General features: G+C 41.0%; 1 protein-coding gene across 2 annotated transcripts; it reads right to left on the reverse strand.

Annotated features, from left to right (window-relative positions):
- Positions 1-6,886: 6,886 nt before the first annotated feature.
- eno1a (enolase 1a, (alpha)) lies at positions 6,887-15,637 on the reverse strand. Of its 2 annotated transcripts, none has more exons than XM_080031077.1 (12): positions 15,538-15,637; positions 13,568-13,668; positions 11,322-11,417; positions 10,781-10,839; positions 10,291-10,360; positions 9,816-9,949; positions 9,450-9,672; positions 8,839-9,036; positions 7,918-8,119; positions 7,719-7,827; positions 7,556-7,614; positions 6,887-7,397 (listed from the first exon to the last, which is right to left on the reverse strand). In XM_080031077.1, the coding sequence occupies exons 2-12, from the start codon at positions 13,650-13,652 to the stop codon at positions 7,334-7,336; spliced, it is 1,299 nt and encodes a 432-aa protein (XP_079887203.1). In that variant the 5' UTR covers positions 13,653-13,668; positions 15,538-15,637; the 3' UTR covers positions 6,887-7,333. The 2 variants fall into 2 exon arrangements, with proteins under 2 accessions (XP_079887203.1, XP_079887204.1); XM_080031078.1 differs by having other exon boundaries at positions 13,568-13,665; positions 15,538-15,604.
- Positions 15,638-16,816: the final 1,179 nt, after the last annotated feature.

The raw sequence follows: 16,816 nt of genomic DNA on the forward strand, positions 1-16,816 counted from the left end.
GCAATCTCTTACCTAATCAGCACTGACACGCACACGCACACACACACAGCGGCAAAGCATTCCTCCTCCTCCTCATCATCCCTCTACCCCTTCTCTCCCTCTCCTCAGGGGCCATCCAGCTGATCCTACACCATTTCATTTCCCTCTTTTACAGAGATGGCAAATGGCTGACTGTTATATTTACACACTTACAATTCTTTTTTTTTTTGGCACTGTAATCGACCAATGCTATTATTAGCCCATCTTGCTCAATTACTTAAAGAAAATAGGGTGTCATCTGCATACAAACAGCCCGTTGACACCAAGCTTTACACACTCTCTGTTGTACAACCCCTCATGTACATAAATCACAGTAGACACTAAAATATGGTGAGAATATTACACTTTGCAGTCTCATAGTAGCCTCAAAGCCACAAACAGAATTGAACAAGGCAATTATGGAGAGAACTTTTATTTTTTGTTGCTGTGCCTATTGGACCTGTCAAGATGCTGACAACACAAAAACACAATGTGTCCAATAAGCAAAGATGCCAAGCCAGCCCAATAAACCACAAGACGACATTTACAGGATGAAGTGACACCGACTTCACCATGGCAGAGCTCACAGAAAAAGGCAGATTTGATCACATCTAGTACATCAAATACCACCAGCAGTATGGAGCAAGACAGCTCACAATTGTTAACACGGGTAGCATTTGCCGATGCTATCTCCTTGGCACAATTGTGGAGCTGCAGATCTAGGCCCGAATCAAACAAAGATGAGATATGATGCAGCATCCTTGGATCTCATCTTATGGGAGGTGAAGGGAAGCTGTCAAAGAACACAAAACGCATCCCGCATCTTGCCTCCTCTGACTTGCTGGGATAAGCCAGGAGGGGGATGAGGGGGCTGTGGTGGTGTTCGCCTCATTTCTGCCAGCGTGCCCCGTGCGTGTCAGTCCAATATCTTAAAACAACACATGCAAGGCTTTGCTACATCCAATTACCCAGCTCTTGGCACGGGAACTGAAAAACATCTTCGGAGAACAATAAAGAGAGCTTGGCTTGTTGTGCGTGCTGTCAGTAACTGCTGACAGATTGTTATTTTTAATGAATATACAGCACTTGAATGGCCCATCAAGAGGTCTTTGAGTGAACATTGCTCCTTTGTTCAGAGCATTAATTTTCTGTGTAACAGACAGATCTCTTGCAATGAAATTGCTATCAAGCATTGTAAACAAAAAAAGCTCAATCAGTTTATCAACTTGCTGCCCTATTGTCCACCACGGTGTCCTTTTTGCAGCCACTGTGCAAAGTCATTACAACATAAACGCAACGCAACACATTCTCTTATAAACCTGATGTCTAAAGATGCTTGATTACACATCATTTCCTGTGTTGGTTTCGGTCAACTACACATTTCACTCCTTACCTATACCTCTCCTGCAAACAGCCTGAGCAAAACAGTCTTGAACAAAACAATAAATCAGCCTAATCACCTTTATTTGAAACACAATGGCCGTGCTGAGAGTAAAAGGCCTCCTTTAAAATACAGGCTAGCCACAGCGATGACAGGTTATAACAGCAACTCGTACTGCAACACAATGCTACAATGCCTCAGTGTAAAAGGCTGAGGCAGCTCTGAGAATAGAGCCAGCCATTATAATGGGGAATCATCTTTCATGACAATTCATGGTGAAGGACAGACGTAGTGACGGTATCTAGGTGAAAAACAGCAAGACGCCATCCGAAGCACAGCATGTCAGCATTGAATTCCTGAGCATGTGTATTGACAAATCATCCAACATTAAAAAAAAAAAAGTGTCAGAGGAGCCCAGTGAAAAAGGGATTTTCCTTAACATTGTCTGGCTTCCCAGTTGCCACATATTACTCACAGGGAGCTGCCATTGCTTGAAAACACATTAGTCATTGAAAGGAAAATAGCGGGGTTATTACACTTCTCTTATCATTACTCTGCTGCTGCTACTACAGCCACCCAGCTAGATTAACATTCAATGGACGGGGTGCGTCACTGGATATGTGACTCAAAGTCATTTTACGGCACTGCTGCTCTAGAGATCCCATTTGAAATTAAAAACTGTAAAACACCCTGACCTCCTCTGACCCCTGAACTAACCAGATAATGTGGATTTAAATATAACTACAAAAACATATGATATGAATGAAATATTTCAACTACATTCAATCAAAAGAAAAAACAATATACTACAAAGGCTCTGTTTAAGAAAAGATTAAGGTGTTTTTCTGCAAGAGTTCTGCTTAAGTATACAAGGTATATAGCCGTAATGGCAGACCTCTCTAACCTCACCTGGCAAGGTTACAGCCTAAGTGCTGGCTGAAGAAAATCTAAATCACAACCACAAATTTTCTGGCAGCAGGAAACGTCAGCAAAGCATCCTATGCAAAATGTTTGGAGCTAAAAAAAAAAGTTCATCAACATGCTGCATTAATAACAACTGAAATGACTACAATGCCACAGGATATGTCCAGTCAAATCTAACCCTGTTGAAAAGCTTTTGGTTTGATGGGTGTAGGCTATTTGTCCAAAGGTTAGACAGACATATGAGCTGTTTTTAGTCTTTTAATTGAATTAATCAACTCACTGGATATTTCCACATTATTCCTTACAAAATCCTCTTGACCAAATGGGTGATTCCGTGTCTGTGTGTTTTCTCTTACCGAACCCTCTGTTACTAATCTATAGAGTAACAGACATTCAAACAAGTGATGTTTATGTGAACTTTGTTTTTTTCAGTTCAGTGAACTCTCCCCACAGAGTCATGTCTGAACAGGAAGCCTCAACATGAGGCATTGTCTGAATAGATAGTTACAGCAGTGGTGTAGTTGACTGCAAAGACCCAGTCATAGTTGGGTTGTTTATTACAGTCAATGAACATAATGTGGCGTGGAGCATATCCTTGTTTTAAAACGCAACAGCCTGTCATGATATCAGATCATTTCTTGAAGAGTTCCTTAAACCCACCCACTGTTGCACTTACACAAGCATGGACAAGCAGACTTTGTTGTCAACAGTAAATTACATTATTTCTGTGGGCTGAAAATAGCTTTGGCATTTACGGAGCAAAAACAAATGTTTCTCACTCCTTTGATTACCGAGCATGGTGTCTATTCATTAGTTATAGTCAAGTCCACAACTGTGCAGAGCAATGTTGCCTGTAAGGCACAGGAAAGTGAATAAGTCAGGAGTGAGTCATAAGCACTCAATGAAAATAAATCACCAGCTTTTTTTTTTTGCTGTGCTTTTTGTAAGTTACAGTTGTTAAAAATAACAGAGAACATATTTGGAATCTGATCTCATTCATAGAAAAAAGTATGTATGGTATCTGTAGCCATAGTATGTCAGTGCATTTTCTCTCTTTTTTTTCTATTTTCAAAGTTATAATTCTTGACAACTTAGCCTAAAACCCCACGCTTATATTCCACTTCCCTGATAAAAGCATTAACCCAGGAAACACCACTATCCTTGTGGATTCAACACTTTTCCGATGTTTACAACCACTCAGCCTGCCAGAGGTATAAAAAGTGTTCCTGACAATTCTGCTGTTTGTATTCATTGACAAATGTATCCTTTGAGGATTTTACAAGCATTTGCAGCATTCTTTCCAACAGACAAAATCAGTCGGTTTAAAACCAGCCCCGAGCCAACTCGTAAATAACCACAAACTGCGAGGTGCTTCATAACAACATATGAGCAAAAGTCAAGCAGACAAAGACAGCAAGTTAGCTTCCCCAGCTAACGTTTCCATGAGCTAATGACAATAGCTGAATGGGCTCCGGCTACTTCCTGGAAAATAGCTACTACAACACCGGCTAATTCAAACGGGGCAAATGCTTGCTGCGAGGCTTTGCAACAGTACGTGCATGTTAATGTCACAACGTGTTTGATACAAAATTAAGCCGTTTATTGTGTGTTGCATATGCCTCTGTGTAAACCGGTGTCAACGAGCTGTTTGTATCCAGACATTATCATGCTCCTTGCAGGCATTCCCAATCAGTGCTAGTCACTGGCGCTAGCCGCTAACGTAAGTCCATGGTAACCAGCAACAGTGAAGGGGGCGAACAACTATATCTGGCTAGCTGATGCTAATAGGCAAATTAGCTAAATAGCTAGCAAGCAAGGGTGTACGTTAACTGTCCAACGTTTACTAACTGTTCATTCATATTTGTCAATTCTTTCTCATTTGCTGACGAACGTCAAATGCAAAGAAGACGGCTGGTTGAAGCTCATTGCACTTACCTTAAAGAGCTTGATCTACAACATCTGTGATTTGTTTGATGAGAGACTGCAACAACAAACAATAGCAGCAGCAGCAGCGGGGGCAATTAGCCAACGTTAGTTAGCCAAGTGTCGCCACTACACAGAGTAGCACAACAGCTGCAGTGCCACCTGTATAACGTATCTTCCCTTATGTAGCTCTATCGCAACGGATCACGTTTGGTACAATGCTGTCATAAATGATGGACTTGAGAATAAAGAGGGAGTAATCGTTGCCGGAATGCTCAGACTAGTGTGTGTGAGGGGCACTCAGCATGACAGCATCCTTCTTCATCTTGGGGTGAGAACAGTTGGGGGGTTCTCAAAGTTCAACCGGTAAAATATCGTCACCCACTGGCCAAAACTGGGAACATCCACCGAGATGAAGAGAGAGGGAGAAAGAGGGGGGATGCGGTGTGAGGGTCTTCTCGGGGTGTCTATTCTGTGGCAACACTCGCTCTGTCTTCATCCTTATTCCCTGTGATACTGCCAGACTACCTCTGCACTATCAGTGAGCCAAGGATAATCTAACAGAAAATAATAGAAATTCTCGTGGGATTATAGAATTGAACAGCCTAGAGAGGTTTGTATAATAATATTATAAGGCTACGTTAAAGAATAACAGGATAGTTATTTGATAAAATCTAAGAATGTTATACTGTATACATAGGCTATACCTGTGTGTGTGTGTGTGTGTGTGTGTGTGTGTGTGTGTGTGTGTGTGTGTGTGTGTGTGTGTGTGTGTGTGTGTGTGTGTGTGCGGAGAGAGAGAGAGAGGGGGGGAGACTGCAGAGTTGAATATACAATAAATTAAGTAGTTTAGGCTACATAAACAGTCAATTCTGTAGTTTGTATAATATTATAAGGCCTACTGTAAACAAATAACATAATTGTTTTTTTAAAGTAGTGTACTGTCTTAGTGGTGAATGAAATAGGCCTATACACAATGACCTAATATAATAGAATATAGAGGAGTATGAGAACACAAGGACATATTGTGAAAGAATAACACAATCCCCCACAGTAAATAAAAGATAAACATTGTAGACATATTATAAATAGGGGTCCAAAAGTTTGATTAATCATTTATTGCCAATGTTGACAGAGGATTATGCATGTGGGTGCTGTTTTAACTTTTTCCATTTTTTCAGCACTCCTTATTGGAAATAGTGTGCAATTGCAGTGAAAACGCTGGCCAGTATGTTTTGACTTTGTTTGTATAACATTTTTCATATTAAACAATAAGTATGTATAATTCCTGCTATATAAATCCCAGCACTTCTTAAACCCGTGAGCTCACGGATTGGATATAATCTGTTTAACTGACAAATGAGCTCTTCCGTTAAACTAAACTGCAATTAAAGGTAGCAGCACCTCTATCCCTCAAGCCATACACAGTCAGTGACATCCTCTTGTCATTATTTGTGAGTGTGGCACAAATCTTTGGGTTGAAAAATACTGAGGAATTGGGTTGTATATCAATTCTTACTTATTTCTGTGCTGATAATTTTTAACTTACATTTTGATGATTCAATGTTTTTATATTGTATTGATATGATACAATGAGGCCTTTTCGGCACCAGGAGATGGTGTCCCTCTCAAGGGTTTGATATATTGAGTTATATTAAGAGAAAGCTAAAAAAAAAACGGTTTTGATGAATCCCAACAAAGAACTCATTGTGATTGGTTGGTTGGGCTCAAAACATTTTCTTTTTTGCTGTTTTCTTATGCGAAAGGATCATGTCACAAGTGTACTGTACAGATTTGACCACTAGATGGCACAGGTCTCAAAGAAAATAAATGAAGCATTGCACTCTGATAAAGATGTATGTATTTTAGGCTATAATACAGTGTAATATCGTTTGACAGGTCACTCATTTACTCTGTTGCTACCTTGAACTCTGGAGAAAAAAAAACAGTATTGTAAGCCCACTTAACTGGAAGATGTGGTGCTGAATGAAACCTGCAGCAGCTGATCGTCACAGGATGTTTATAGATTCTGTAATATACGCTTGGTAGTTTCTTTGTACCAGTGATTTGTAATACATCTCCTTGGTGACGGCTAAACAATAGGGGCAGGTTCAAACACGTCTCACACAAAGTGAATTGGTGTGGCACAGACCCAGCTGGCAATCTACCCCAGTACCATACCACCTCTGAATAGAAGCTCATTCATCTTGGCAATGCTCAGTACAAAAAGAGCTCGCAGAGCCTCTGGATTCTTTTACCCAGGGGGACAGAAATGGAGTCCCAGAGCACTGGGCTCATGTTTCCGCCTCTCGATGGCACTCGGATTACATCACTCTCTTCACACAGACAGGAGCAGTTACAGAGCAGAGGAGGCACATACTCTCTATATGCAAGAAAGCTATGAGTTACTTAATGAATTTGTTTTCATAAGCTTGTGTAACTTGATAGTTAGATCAATTGTTATGAAGCGAAGGAAGAAATTCATATCAAATAATGTTTTCTTCCTTTGTGTGGATGTTAACTTTAAAATCTTATGGAAATTGTCAAATAAGATATCAATTGAAACACAATTCAGGTGGTATGGTTATCCCATGATTTGAGAAATCACCTAACATCTAAATGAAAATAAATCACAAGAGCTTTCAAACTCAATTGTTTATTACATATTACTGCCAACGCTTACAGCAACACAAGACCTTTGTCAGATGCGACACATTGCACATAAAGTACTGTCACTACTGCTCGAGGCAGAGCCGTACTACAGTTACAGTAGCTCAAATACTCAGTAGAAGACCAATCACTACAACTCACAAGAAGCTAAACAAAATCTCTCACAGTTACACTGACACAAACAAAGGGACCAACACTATTCAGGAGCTAAAGCGTAGTTTGAGGGTAAGCTGAACTGTGGTTGTACTATGACATACTGCAGCTTCTCCACGCTAGAGACCACAGACTTGGACCTTGGATTTCAGCAGTGTTCTCTCCATATTCTCTCCAGACAGGGCAGGCAACCTAGCGTGGCGTATATGTGTGGGGGTTATTTATGAGCAATGAACACACAGAGGCCAGAGGAGGAAGGCCAGCTCAAATGGGGTGCCTGAAGTTCTTGCCGGCAAAACGGGCCTTGTCGCCGAGCTCCTCTTCAATCCTGGGAGAGAGAAGCATGTAAATATGGATGGATCTATAGCCTGAGAATATCTGCAATAGTACGCCTCTAAGAAGTAATTAAGATACTGTTAATAATGTTTAGTGTGCAACTTTAATTTATCCATTAGAAGTGCATGTATGTTTCTGGACTGAACTCACCTGAGCAGCTGGTTGTACTTTGCCAAACGCTCAGATCGGCAAGGTGCACCTGTCTTGATCTGGAAAATGACAAATAATGCCCAACAACAACACAATTAATAAGACCATGCCAATGAACTTTAAAGTAATAAGAAAAATAATGAAATGTCGGTGAAGGTTTTACCTGTCCAGTGCAGAGACCGACCACCAGGTCAGCGATGAAGGTGTCCTCTGTCTCTCCAGAGCGATGGCTGACCATCACACCCCAACCGTTGCTCTGGGCCATCTTGCAGCTAAAACAGAAAAGTCGCATGTAAGCCGTGTGCGTCAGCTTATAGTCGATTTACTTTCTTGGATCAAATAGCTCTGTTGGGGACACTCACGCATCCAGGGACTCTGTGACGGAGCCAATCTGGTTGACTTTGAGCAGCAGGCAGTTGCAGGCCTTTTCAGCCACACCCTTGGCGATGCGCTTAGGGTTGGTGACTGTGAGGTCATCGCCCACCACCTGGATGCTGGTGTCGGCTGTGAAATTGCTCCACGCCTGCCAGTCATCCTGGTCAAAGGGGTCCTCAATGGACACCACTGTCAGGATAGGAGGAAGGAGAGCGTCCATTAACGCAAAGTTCCTAACGGATAAATAAACTTGATTGATTGATTAGGAAGCCATCACTCGGATGTGGCTGTGGGTTTACCCGCCATCTAAGGACGGTTGGATTGCAATAGTCAACAAAATAAACTCTACAGAGAGACTAACCTTTTCCTTAAGGTTACACTTTGATCACTATATAATATATCTATATATACACACATATATACACCTTCATATACTTTTACAAATTTAGACATTATCTTAAATTTTCCAAACTCTACCTGTAACCGTTTTGTTTTCCCCTTTTTTCTCTAACTTTCTTTCTTATTGCCCTCTTTACTCTTGGTTTAACCTGAAAAACCAACATAAAGAAAGTTTTTGTTTAATTAGAGAAGCCAGTGGTCAATTATTATTCTCCATTGAGTATTTTCTGGGCTTATAACCGTAAACCTGCATTGCCTCATTTTGGACACTTGGGGGCAGCAGGACATAGCTGCTAAATGCTCCACTATGTTCTCCAGCTAGAGGAAACATTTGACAGTAGTGTTGTACAGGGATTTTAAGAACGATTCCCTTGAAAACGGCTGCCTGCTGTGGTTGAAAACAATGTTTGTCATGCTTTGTGTTTTTCTTGTTTTACTAAATGCATGTTTTACTGTGCATCTTTGAGTAAGCAGTAGGAGTTTCAGGGCTGTAAACGTTTAACACCCACCGGGGTAATCTTTGACAAAGCCCTTGTAGAGGTCAGCCAGCTGGTCAGGGGAGATGTAACGGCTGGGGTCGTCAGGAGACTTGAAGTCCAGGTCGTACTTGCCCGCCTTGTAGAACTCAGAGGCAGCCACATCCATGCCAATGACAATCTTGTCAGTGTAACCAGCCTTGGCAATGGCTTCCTTCAGGAGCTCCAGAGCTGAGAAAAAGACAATGTAACACTGTAAACAATGTGTTGCAGTAAAATTACAACTAAATACTTCTTTCAAAGACTCTGCTCCACCGGGGCATGTGCCATATCTGCACCTTGACCCGACACTGGAGCCAAGAGGCTGGGAGACCATTGAGGCCTTAATATAGAAACCATTTGCTGGCCCAAGAGAGACATGATAAGTAAAGTACTTCCCTGAGACGAGGGTAATGCTTAGGAGAAACTCCCCTTTGACAAGTCAAGGCACACAGTAACAACTTTCAACGACCAAGTCTTTCTTCATAAACTAATACAAAGCCACAGCAGTGTCCTAAAATCATTTTCAGCTGGATCTGGACTCTGATTGTTTGTAATGAAACTCTCATTGTTTACCGATGGTTAGGGCACTGATTTCCCCTCACCTTCCTTGTTCTCCAGGATGTTGGGGGCGAACCCTCCCTCATCTCCTACATTAGTGGCGTCCTGACCATATTTCTTCTTGATGACATTCTTCAAGTTGTGGTAGACCTCAGCACCGATTTGCATGGCCTCCTTGAAGGTGCTGGCTCCAATAGGCAGGATCATGAACTCCTGCATGGCCAGTTTGTTTCCGGCATGGGAGCCGCCGTTGATGACGTTGAAAGCCTAAAAAAGGAAGCATAGAGGATCCGCTTTCAGCCCAATTGAATAACAAATGAATATAATGATTCTTTGGATCAAACATTAGGACTTTTAACATAAGAACATCTATACAACATCTGCAGTACATGAATTAGCGGACTACTTACAGGGACAGGGAGGATGACATCAGGGTTGCCAGCAAGGTCAGCAATGTGGCGATAGAGGGGAACGCCCTTCTCTGCTGCACCAGCCTTGCACACAGCCAGGGAGACGCCCAGGATGGCATTAGCACCAAACTTAGCTGAGGGAGGGTTATCACAGTTATTTTGATATATTGTTTATTTGTGACACATTACAATTGTCTGATATTTGTATTCTGTAATGAGTAGTTTCTAGGATAAGTAGGCCAACAAATGCATAATGCATGACCTTAAACCTTGACATAATCAGCTTTGCACTTGGTGTCTGTTACGCATTTTTAAAATATGAAGCTTTGCACTGCAAGAACTTTGGGTAGTAGGTACTATCATATAGTGGATACTTTTCACACTTTCACAGTTGAATAAAATGGGGAGGGATTTTATGGATGTAAATATCAACATACTTGAAAGCCAGTTAAAGTCAAATAAAGTAGCATCTTACACTTGTTTTCTGTGCCATCCATGTCAAGCATCAGCTTGTCGATCTTGCCTTGATCCACAACGCTCACGCTCTAAATGAGACATGAAGTTATACTTTACAATTGGAAATAAAATACTAAATAAGTCTAAGTCATTAGTTCAGAAAAAGAGCACTCCAATAATGTTAGAACAATCACAGCATCTCAGAATTAGGCCACTGAATCTCTACCAATTAAACAGTTTATAGATCATTCAAATATGTCATTCTTATAATTGGAATAGTCAAAATATATTAAGTCAATGTCAAACACTGAAATGTCTTACCAGTTGTTTTAAAACCATACGGTTAGTCATTTGTCAGTATTGCTGTCAATGTTACTAATACTTCATGCGTTCTCGTTTTCTATGGCATTTTTAAATATACATAAATAATGAATTCAAGAGTGATCAATTTATTTGAGGCTTTTGACACTAGCACACATTAATATTGGTCAAACAATAAATGGTCCTACCTTGCTAACCAGTGCAGGTGCAATTGTTTTATTGATATGATCAACAGCTTTTGAGACACCTGCAAGGGACAAGCAGACCATGACTGACCCAGACACAACAGGACCATGCAGAGCAGGTGAGACGGATGACCACAGAGCACCTCATCTAATCTCATGATTGTCTAAGCATTTCTGTCCAGGAAAATATTATTTAGTAATCTAAGTTTGTGTATTCTATATCATTATTTAATTTTTTGGTCCTGTGAACATCTGTTAGTGCCTGCCAAGGTTAGTTTCCAAACGGCAAACCCATTCTTCATGCTACGGAAATAAAGTAATCTTGTTATTCCACACTTTATTTACCTGATTACACAATGCAGGGGCCAAGAATTCATTAATATATTTAACAGCTCTTTTGACTCCTAACGGGAGGGAGAAAGATGGAGGAATCGGAAATTAAGGAGGAAGGGACGAGGACAGACACCAGAAAGTAGAGCTGAAGTGTTGAAATGATATGAACGATAGCAACACAGTAGAGCTAACCATCATATTTAAGACTTACCTTTGCCCATGTAGCGTGTCTTGTCATTGTCACGGAGCTCCAGAGCCTCATAGATGCCTGTGGAAGCACCGCTGGGCACTGCAGCTCTGAACAGACCTGGGAGACACAGAGGACATTTTGCAATTTACATTTTGTGTGCCGTGTCATGTGACTTCTCGTAAAATGTTGAAATGTCATTTTACTATATCAGCCATTAACACAAAAATCTAAATTTAGATACAAACCGAATGGAAACAGAAAGTACAATGCACAATCAGCTTATGGCATTTCCTGCCACAGTAATGTACACAGTTATTCTGTCCAGGGAGAGAAATAAAACGTGTGGAGGAAGTTATATACTGGCTGTGCTGCAGATGGCTGTGATGTAACATGAGTGGACAGGCTACCGTCTGAGCATGTGCAGTGCATCTGTGGACGGATCATGCCAAGCCACACCCATACATAAGAGGATGGCCGTTTTGGATTCACCCAAATGAGAACCTAGTGATGAGCAAACATCTATTCAGTTCGCTCGTTGGACCGGCGGGGATGGATGGAGTCTGAGGGGGATTTAGGGCTTAGGACAGGAGGAGAGGCGAGCGGCGGCATTCTAGGCCATGAGTTCAGGATTAACAAATCATCTGCATCGCGACATCACCTGGCTGCCGCAACAAGTCCACCCGGCTACAAACACAGATGTCCTGCTATCACATCATATCCAATTAACATGGTATCTGGATGAAACCATGATGGTCCCTTCAACAATATTTGAATTTACTGACATACATAGTACATGTTACATCTTTCTAACAACAAGCATAGGATGTTTACTGGTACACTGTGACCTGGAGGCAAACTGGTTACACAACATAGCTAAACACACTCATTGTAACTGTGACAGACACCCTTTAGGTGCAGCACTCGCCTTTAATGATGCCAAAACAGGCCTGGATGATTTGAAAGGGAATCTTCTCAAAAAAGGATAAAGGTTGTTATTTACAGTAAACTCGGGTACCTAGCAACCACCCCAAAGTACTGAAGAGAAGACAGGGCTGCAGCATGAGCAGTCCATTTCTGGCTAGTGTATTCAATGCACTGCAGCCTGTTCCACTCTCTTCCATGTCAATGGTCATTCAGGTTGCCTCATTAACATTCTCCGGACATTTCATTGAATTGGGCTATTCTTTTGTTTCAGCTCTCAGAACAGAACAGCTCACCAGAAAACACTTCAATCACAGTAGGGCCATTAGTTGATTGAATATATTGATCTCAACATTTGGCAGCCATTTTATACATAGCAAGGTTTCAATGTTTTATGATGTGCAGCTTCATTATGTAATCTAGCATAGGGAAGGTAGCACACTAAAGATTTAATTTACCCGACACCTCAGCCTTGCATTTATTACAAATGATTCAACTCAACTCGCAGATTTCCAAGTAGTTTAGACTGTATGAGCCATCTGTGCCCTGAAACAGGAACCATTACAGTTACAGAGTACTGTAAGGACAGTGTGACATTACAGGAACTATTTTCAAACATCCACCATCTGATCTGGGCCCGGAGGTGATAACGGTACAGGGCAACAGGGTGGCCACACTGGCTTGACCATCCTAATCCACAATTTAACAAGTTTACACTAGTGATGCACTGATCCATTTTTTTCCAGTTTTGATCCGATTTAAAAATCTGGGCTGTGGATGTCGGCTGATATCGATATTGTCCGATATTATAATTGTCATACATTTTTTTGTTATATTATGTGTAAGGATATTAAGGCTTAAGCCACAGCAATTATTATTTAAAAGAGCGAAAATATACAAAAGAAAAAGTTTAAATTTATTGTAACCCATTTACTTGAACTGCTTTGAACTGTTTCAATACAGAAGTTACATCAGAACTTCAACTCCTTCACAATTGGCAGAGTTTTTAATGACTAAATTTCTTTTAACATGTTCTATATCACAAATAGCCATATCGGACCCGATACAGATATTGGTTAGGATCGGTCCGACCACTAGCTAGGTAAGCAATCAAGACAAGGAAAGTATAAAACATTGCTTTCAATAGTTACAATGTTCTTATTACCTAATTGGTAATAAGAACATGTTTTAAGTTATGGCTATGTTCCCTTTACCTGTCAAACAATATGTTAAGGTTAAACAAGCACTAACGTTTCATTTTAAACTACGGTCTCCTGTAGTCTTCCAGCCTTCCTTGACCACAATTTCGAGACTCACATGAAACATATATATTTGCCATATAGTACCTTTCTTGGTGTACAGGTCGACCTCCACAGTGGGGTTGCCACGGGAGTCAAAAATCTCACGAGCGTGGATCTTCAGGATAGACATGGTGCTGGATCTGCTGCTGAAACGACAGAAGAGATTGAACATATACATTGGCAGTGCTTACGACCTGAATCAACTGCTGTGGGCTGGGCCCGGAAGTCACAAGAAGGCGTGGCTTATGCAGCAAACAGAAAATCTCTGCAGGTCTATTGAGTATGAGATTACAAAACAGCACTGCAAAATGCTTGCAAAGTTGAATTGATAGCACTACTGCCAAACAGTAAACTAAGATAACAAAATGTGAAAAGCCACTACAACTTACAATAACTGAATGACTTGGCACAATACATGTTTGGTTTCTTTTCGTCTAAGTTATACTGTGCCGATATTGGTTTAGGTCTGACTGAGTAGTGGTTTACGCCCTTCTTATCTCTTAGAATTCCAGTAGTGACGGTCAGAAAATGTGTAAGCCAGACAGTCTGGCCATTATGCCTGCTGCACTATTGATTGTTTTCTTTTTGTATTTTTTATCTAACTTGATCCGACTCCATGCACTAACTCGCTCATCTACCCACTCTGAATGCATGAGTGGACATGAGTGTCTCCAGCACAATGGAAAATCCTCTGGCACAAAAAGGCCGTGTGGAAACTTTCCCATGGCTACAGCCTAGAGGCTAAATGACCCAGACAGACACACTCAGACCCTGTTCATAGCTAAATGGGAAAAAAAACAGTTTACTGGGGCTGGGTATTGAACCTCAATACTTTCCCTGGCATAGACTATTAGAAATATGTCAAGTTGGCACAGTTGGCTTTGAATGTTTGCTCAGATTGATTCTTTGATTAAATACAAGTTCAGGCTGGTTTACCCTTGTGACGTTCTTGTAAGGCTTTTTTTTTGTTTGCCAACATTTTGTTAAAATGATAAACTCAGAAATGTCAACTGATAACTACTTCGAAACTATATGTTTGTCATGTATTATTGCTATTTCCTCTAATGTTTTTTTGTTTTGTATTTTTGCTACCAGACCATTGTAATGTGGTGCTAGGGAGGTGAGCTGGCAGCAACAAAATGGCACCCACAGATAAATAAATAATTAAGAATCGTTACCTGATATGTGTATGCATGTTAGTTTGGCTTAATCCTCAGTTTACATTAGGACCTACCAGTAAAGCCATATATTTGTGTTAATGAGTCTAATAACTATTGATAAAACAACACCTTTAAAAAGCAGTAAACCTAAAAGCTGCTTACTAGGTGGGTTCTTAGAGGTATCTTCTGGAGGTCTGCTAAGTAGCCTATAGAAATGACTGAACATTACACAAAATGAAACCACACTGAGGCATGTGTAATCTTGCCACATTCAGTAATTTTCCAACAACCGGTGGACACACCCCCATGTCTGCATCAAGCAACTGGTAGCTGACTCCCTGTCTGATACAGCATGTACGGTGTATAGCCCACGACAATGTCAAGAGGAAGACACCGACACGTGCTTTAATTGTTTGAACAGAAAAAACACTGGTTATTTTGCAAATGGAGGAGACTGTTAGAAGCGGTAGCCTACTACTTGCAACATGACGCCCTCTTCCTCAAACAGCCTGCAGTCCTAAATGGAGTGACATCTCGCCAGCTGACGGTCTGGTTTAAAAATAGACGGGGGGCTACACACACTACTGCATCCCCGAGCCACAAAAGCACCAACCAAGAAATATATCTGGCATTTCTTTAAATTTTAGAAGGAAATAAGCTGTCAAAGTGTCCGTCAAACAAGGACACGGTTTCGAGGTTATCGTCGAGGATGTAGAACACCATACAGATTAATAAATGCTATAAAAGTCATTTATATTAATACAAAAGGTCTAAAAGACGCCCTCTCAATCGTAACAGCTGTTGTGCTGTCCAAACTGTACACAAATGAAGTAGAAAGAACATAATGAAAGTTACCTTTTCCGGGCCTAACTGTGTGCAAGGACGGTGCTGTCTCTCTCGTGCGTGTAGGCAGAGAAGGCGCTAGTGACGCTGCGGGCTCGATGATAAGTGGGACGGAACCAGGAAGGAACGGTGCACGGAGCGATGCCATTGGCTGGAACGGGCTCACGAGGCTGACGTGTGCGAGGACAGATGCACGTTCACCATCAGGCGACGGTCTGACTCTACATCCCACATCCCCAATGAAGATGATGCGGATTTTTTATCTAAGCAAAGGCATTTTTTTCTCCAGTAAACACAAAACCAGCGCAAACATAGATCAAACGTATACGTATTTGATGGGAATTCTGGGAAATGTAGGCCAGTATTTTTTTTTTTTATCTCTGTGTGAGCATCATGGAGGATGAAGGAAGCAGCCTATGCGGAAAGATGACGCAGTTTGAGTACGTGCAGGCAGAAACGCAGGCAGCAATCTCTGATGCAGTGGTTCGCTTTTGGTCACATGTCACTTGTGTTCACGTTTTTTGGCAATTACTTTTCGTTCCCATCCCATCATCACGAATTAGGCTATTAGACCAAATGTAGCCAAAATGTATCAACGAAGTCTAGATGTCCACTTAATTAAACTGATGGTAGGCCTATGAATACAACCGTTGTTTCAACATAATTTCAGTGACAGGTTTATTCAACATGTTGTAAGCACCAGCCTCGCTTGTTATAGCATAGTTGGCTACTGTTGAATTAATAGCCTTATAGTTTTAATAGCCTATGTAATCTCATCATGTAAAAGCTTTCAAGTTCAACCAAATGTAGCCTAAAATCCAGTTGTTTGTTTACTCTATTCTCATAAGCCTAATTAAAAATAGTTTGCTTAAACCTGCTGTGTGTAGAATTTTGGGATTTTTTCCATAGCAGACTTGGTAGAAAATAATTATAATATCCATAAGTACGTTTAATTTAGTGCATAATAGCTGATTTTTTTTTTATAATTATTATTTTTTCCCTCAGAAAGGGTCTTTTGTATCTCCGTATTTCTCCATACCATGGACCAAGGCATGGGCGCAGCCATTTTGGAAGCGTTATAGTTGATATGTCTTAAGCTCTACAGAAGCACAGAACGGAACAGTTGGCACCACTGTGTCCATCGGAACTACCAGCTGGAATGTTCTTGAAGAATGTATGTTGCTACTCTGAACGGGAGCCATAGAGAGTGATGTTGTGATGATTTAATATTACACACTGCACCTTTAATATCAATACCTTATTTTGTCTGATGTTTTTGTGTGAACATATT

This window comes from Ammodytes marinus, assembly GCF_949987685.1.
Source record: "Ammodytes marinus genome assembly, chromosome: 7".
In the NCBI taxonomy this organism is placed as follows: Eukaryota; Metazoa; Chordata; class Actinopteri; order Uranoscopiformes; family Ammodytidae; genus Ammodytes; species Ammodytes marinus.

Excerpts from the sequence above, each read along its gene's own strand:
- eno1a (XM_080031077.1), bottom strand. The coding sequence starts at position 13,652 with ATGTCTATCCTGAAGATCCACGCTCGTGAGATTTTTGACTCCCGTGGC. Across the intron at positions 9,037-9,449 it reads CATCCTGGAGAACAAGGAAG|CTCTGGAGCTCCTGAAGGAA; the intron begins GTGAGGGGAAAT and ends TCTTTTTCTCAG. Across the intron at positions 7,828-7,917 it reads GTCACAGAGTCCCTGGATGC|CTGCAAGATGGCCCAGAGCA; the intron begins GTGAGTGTCCCC and ends TTTCTGTTTTAG.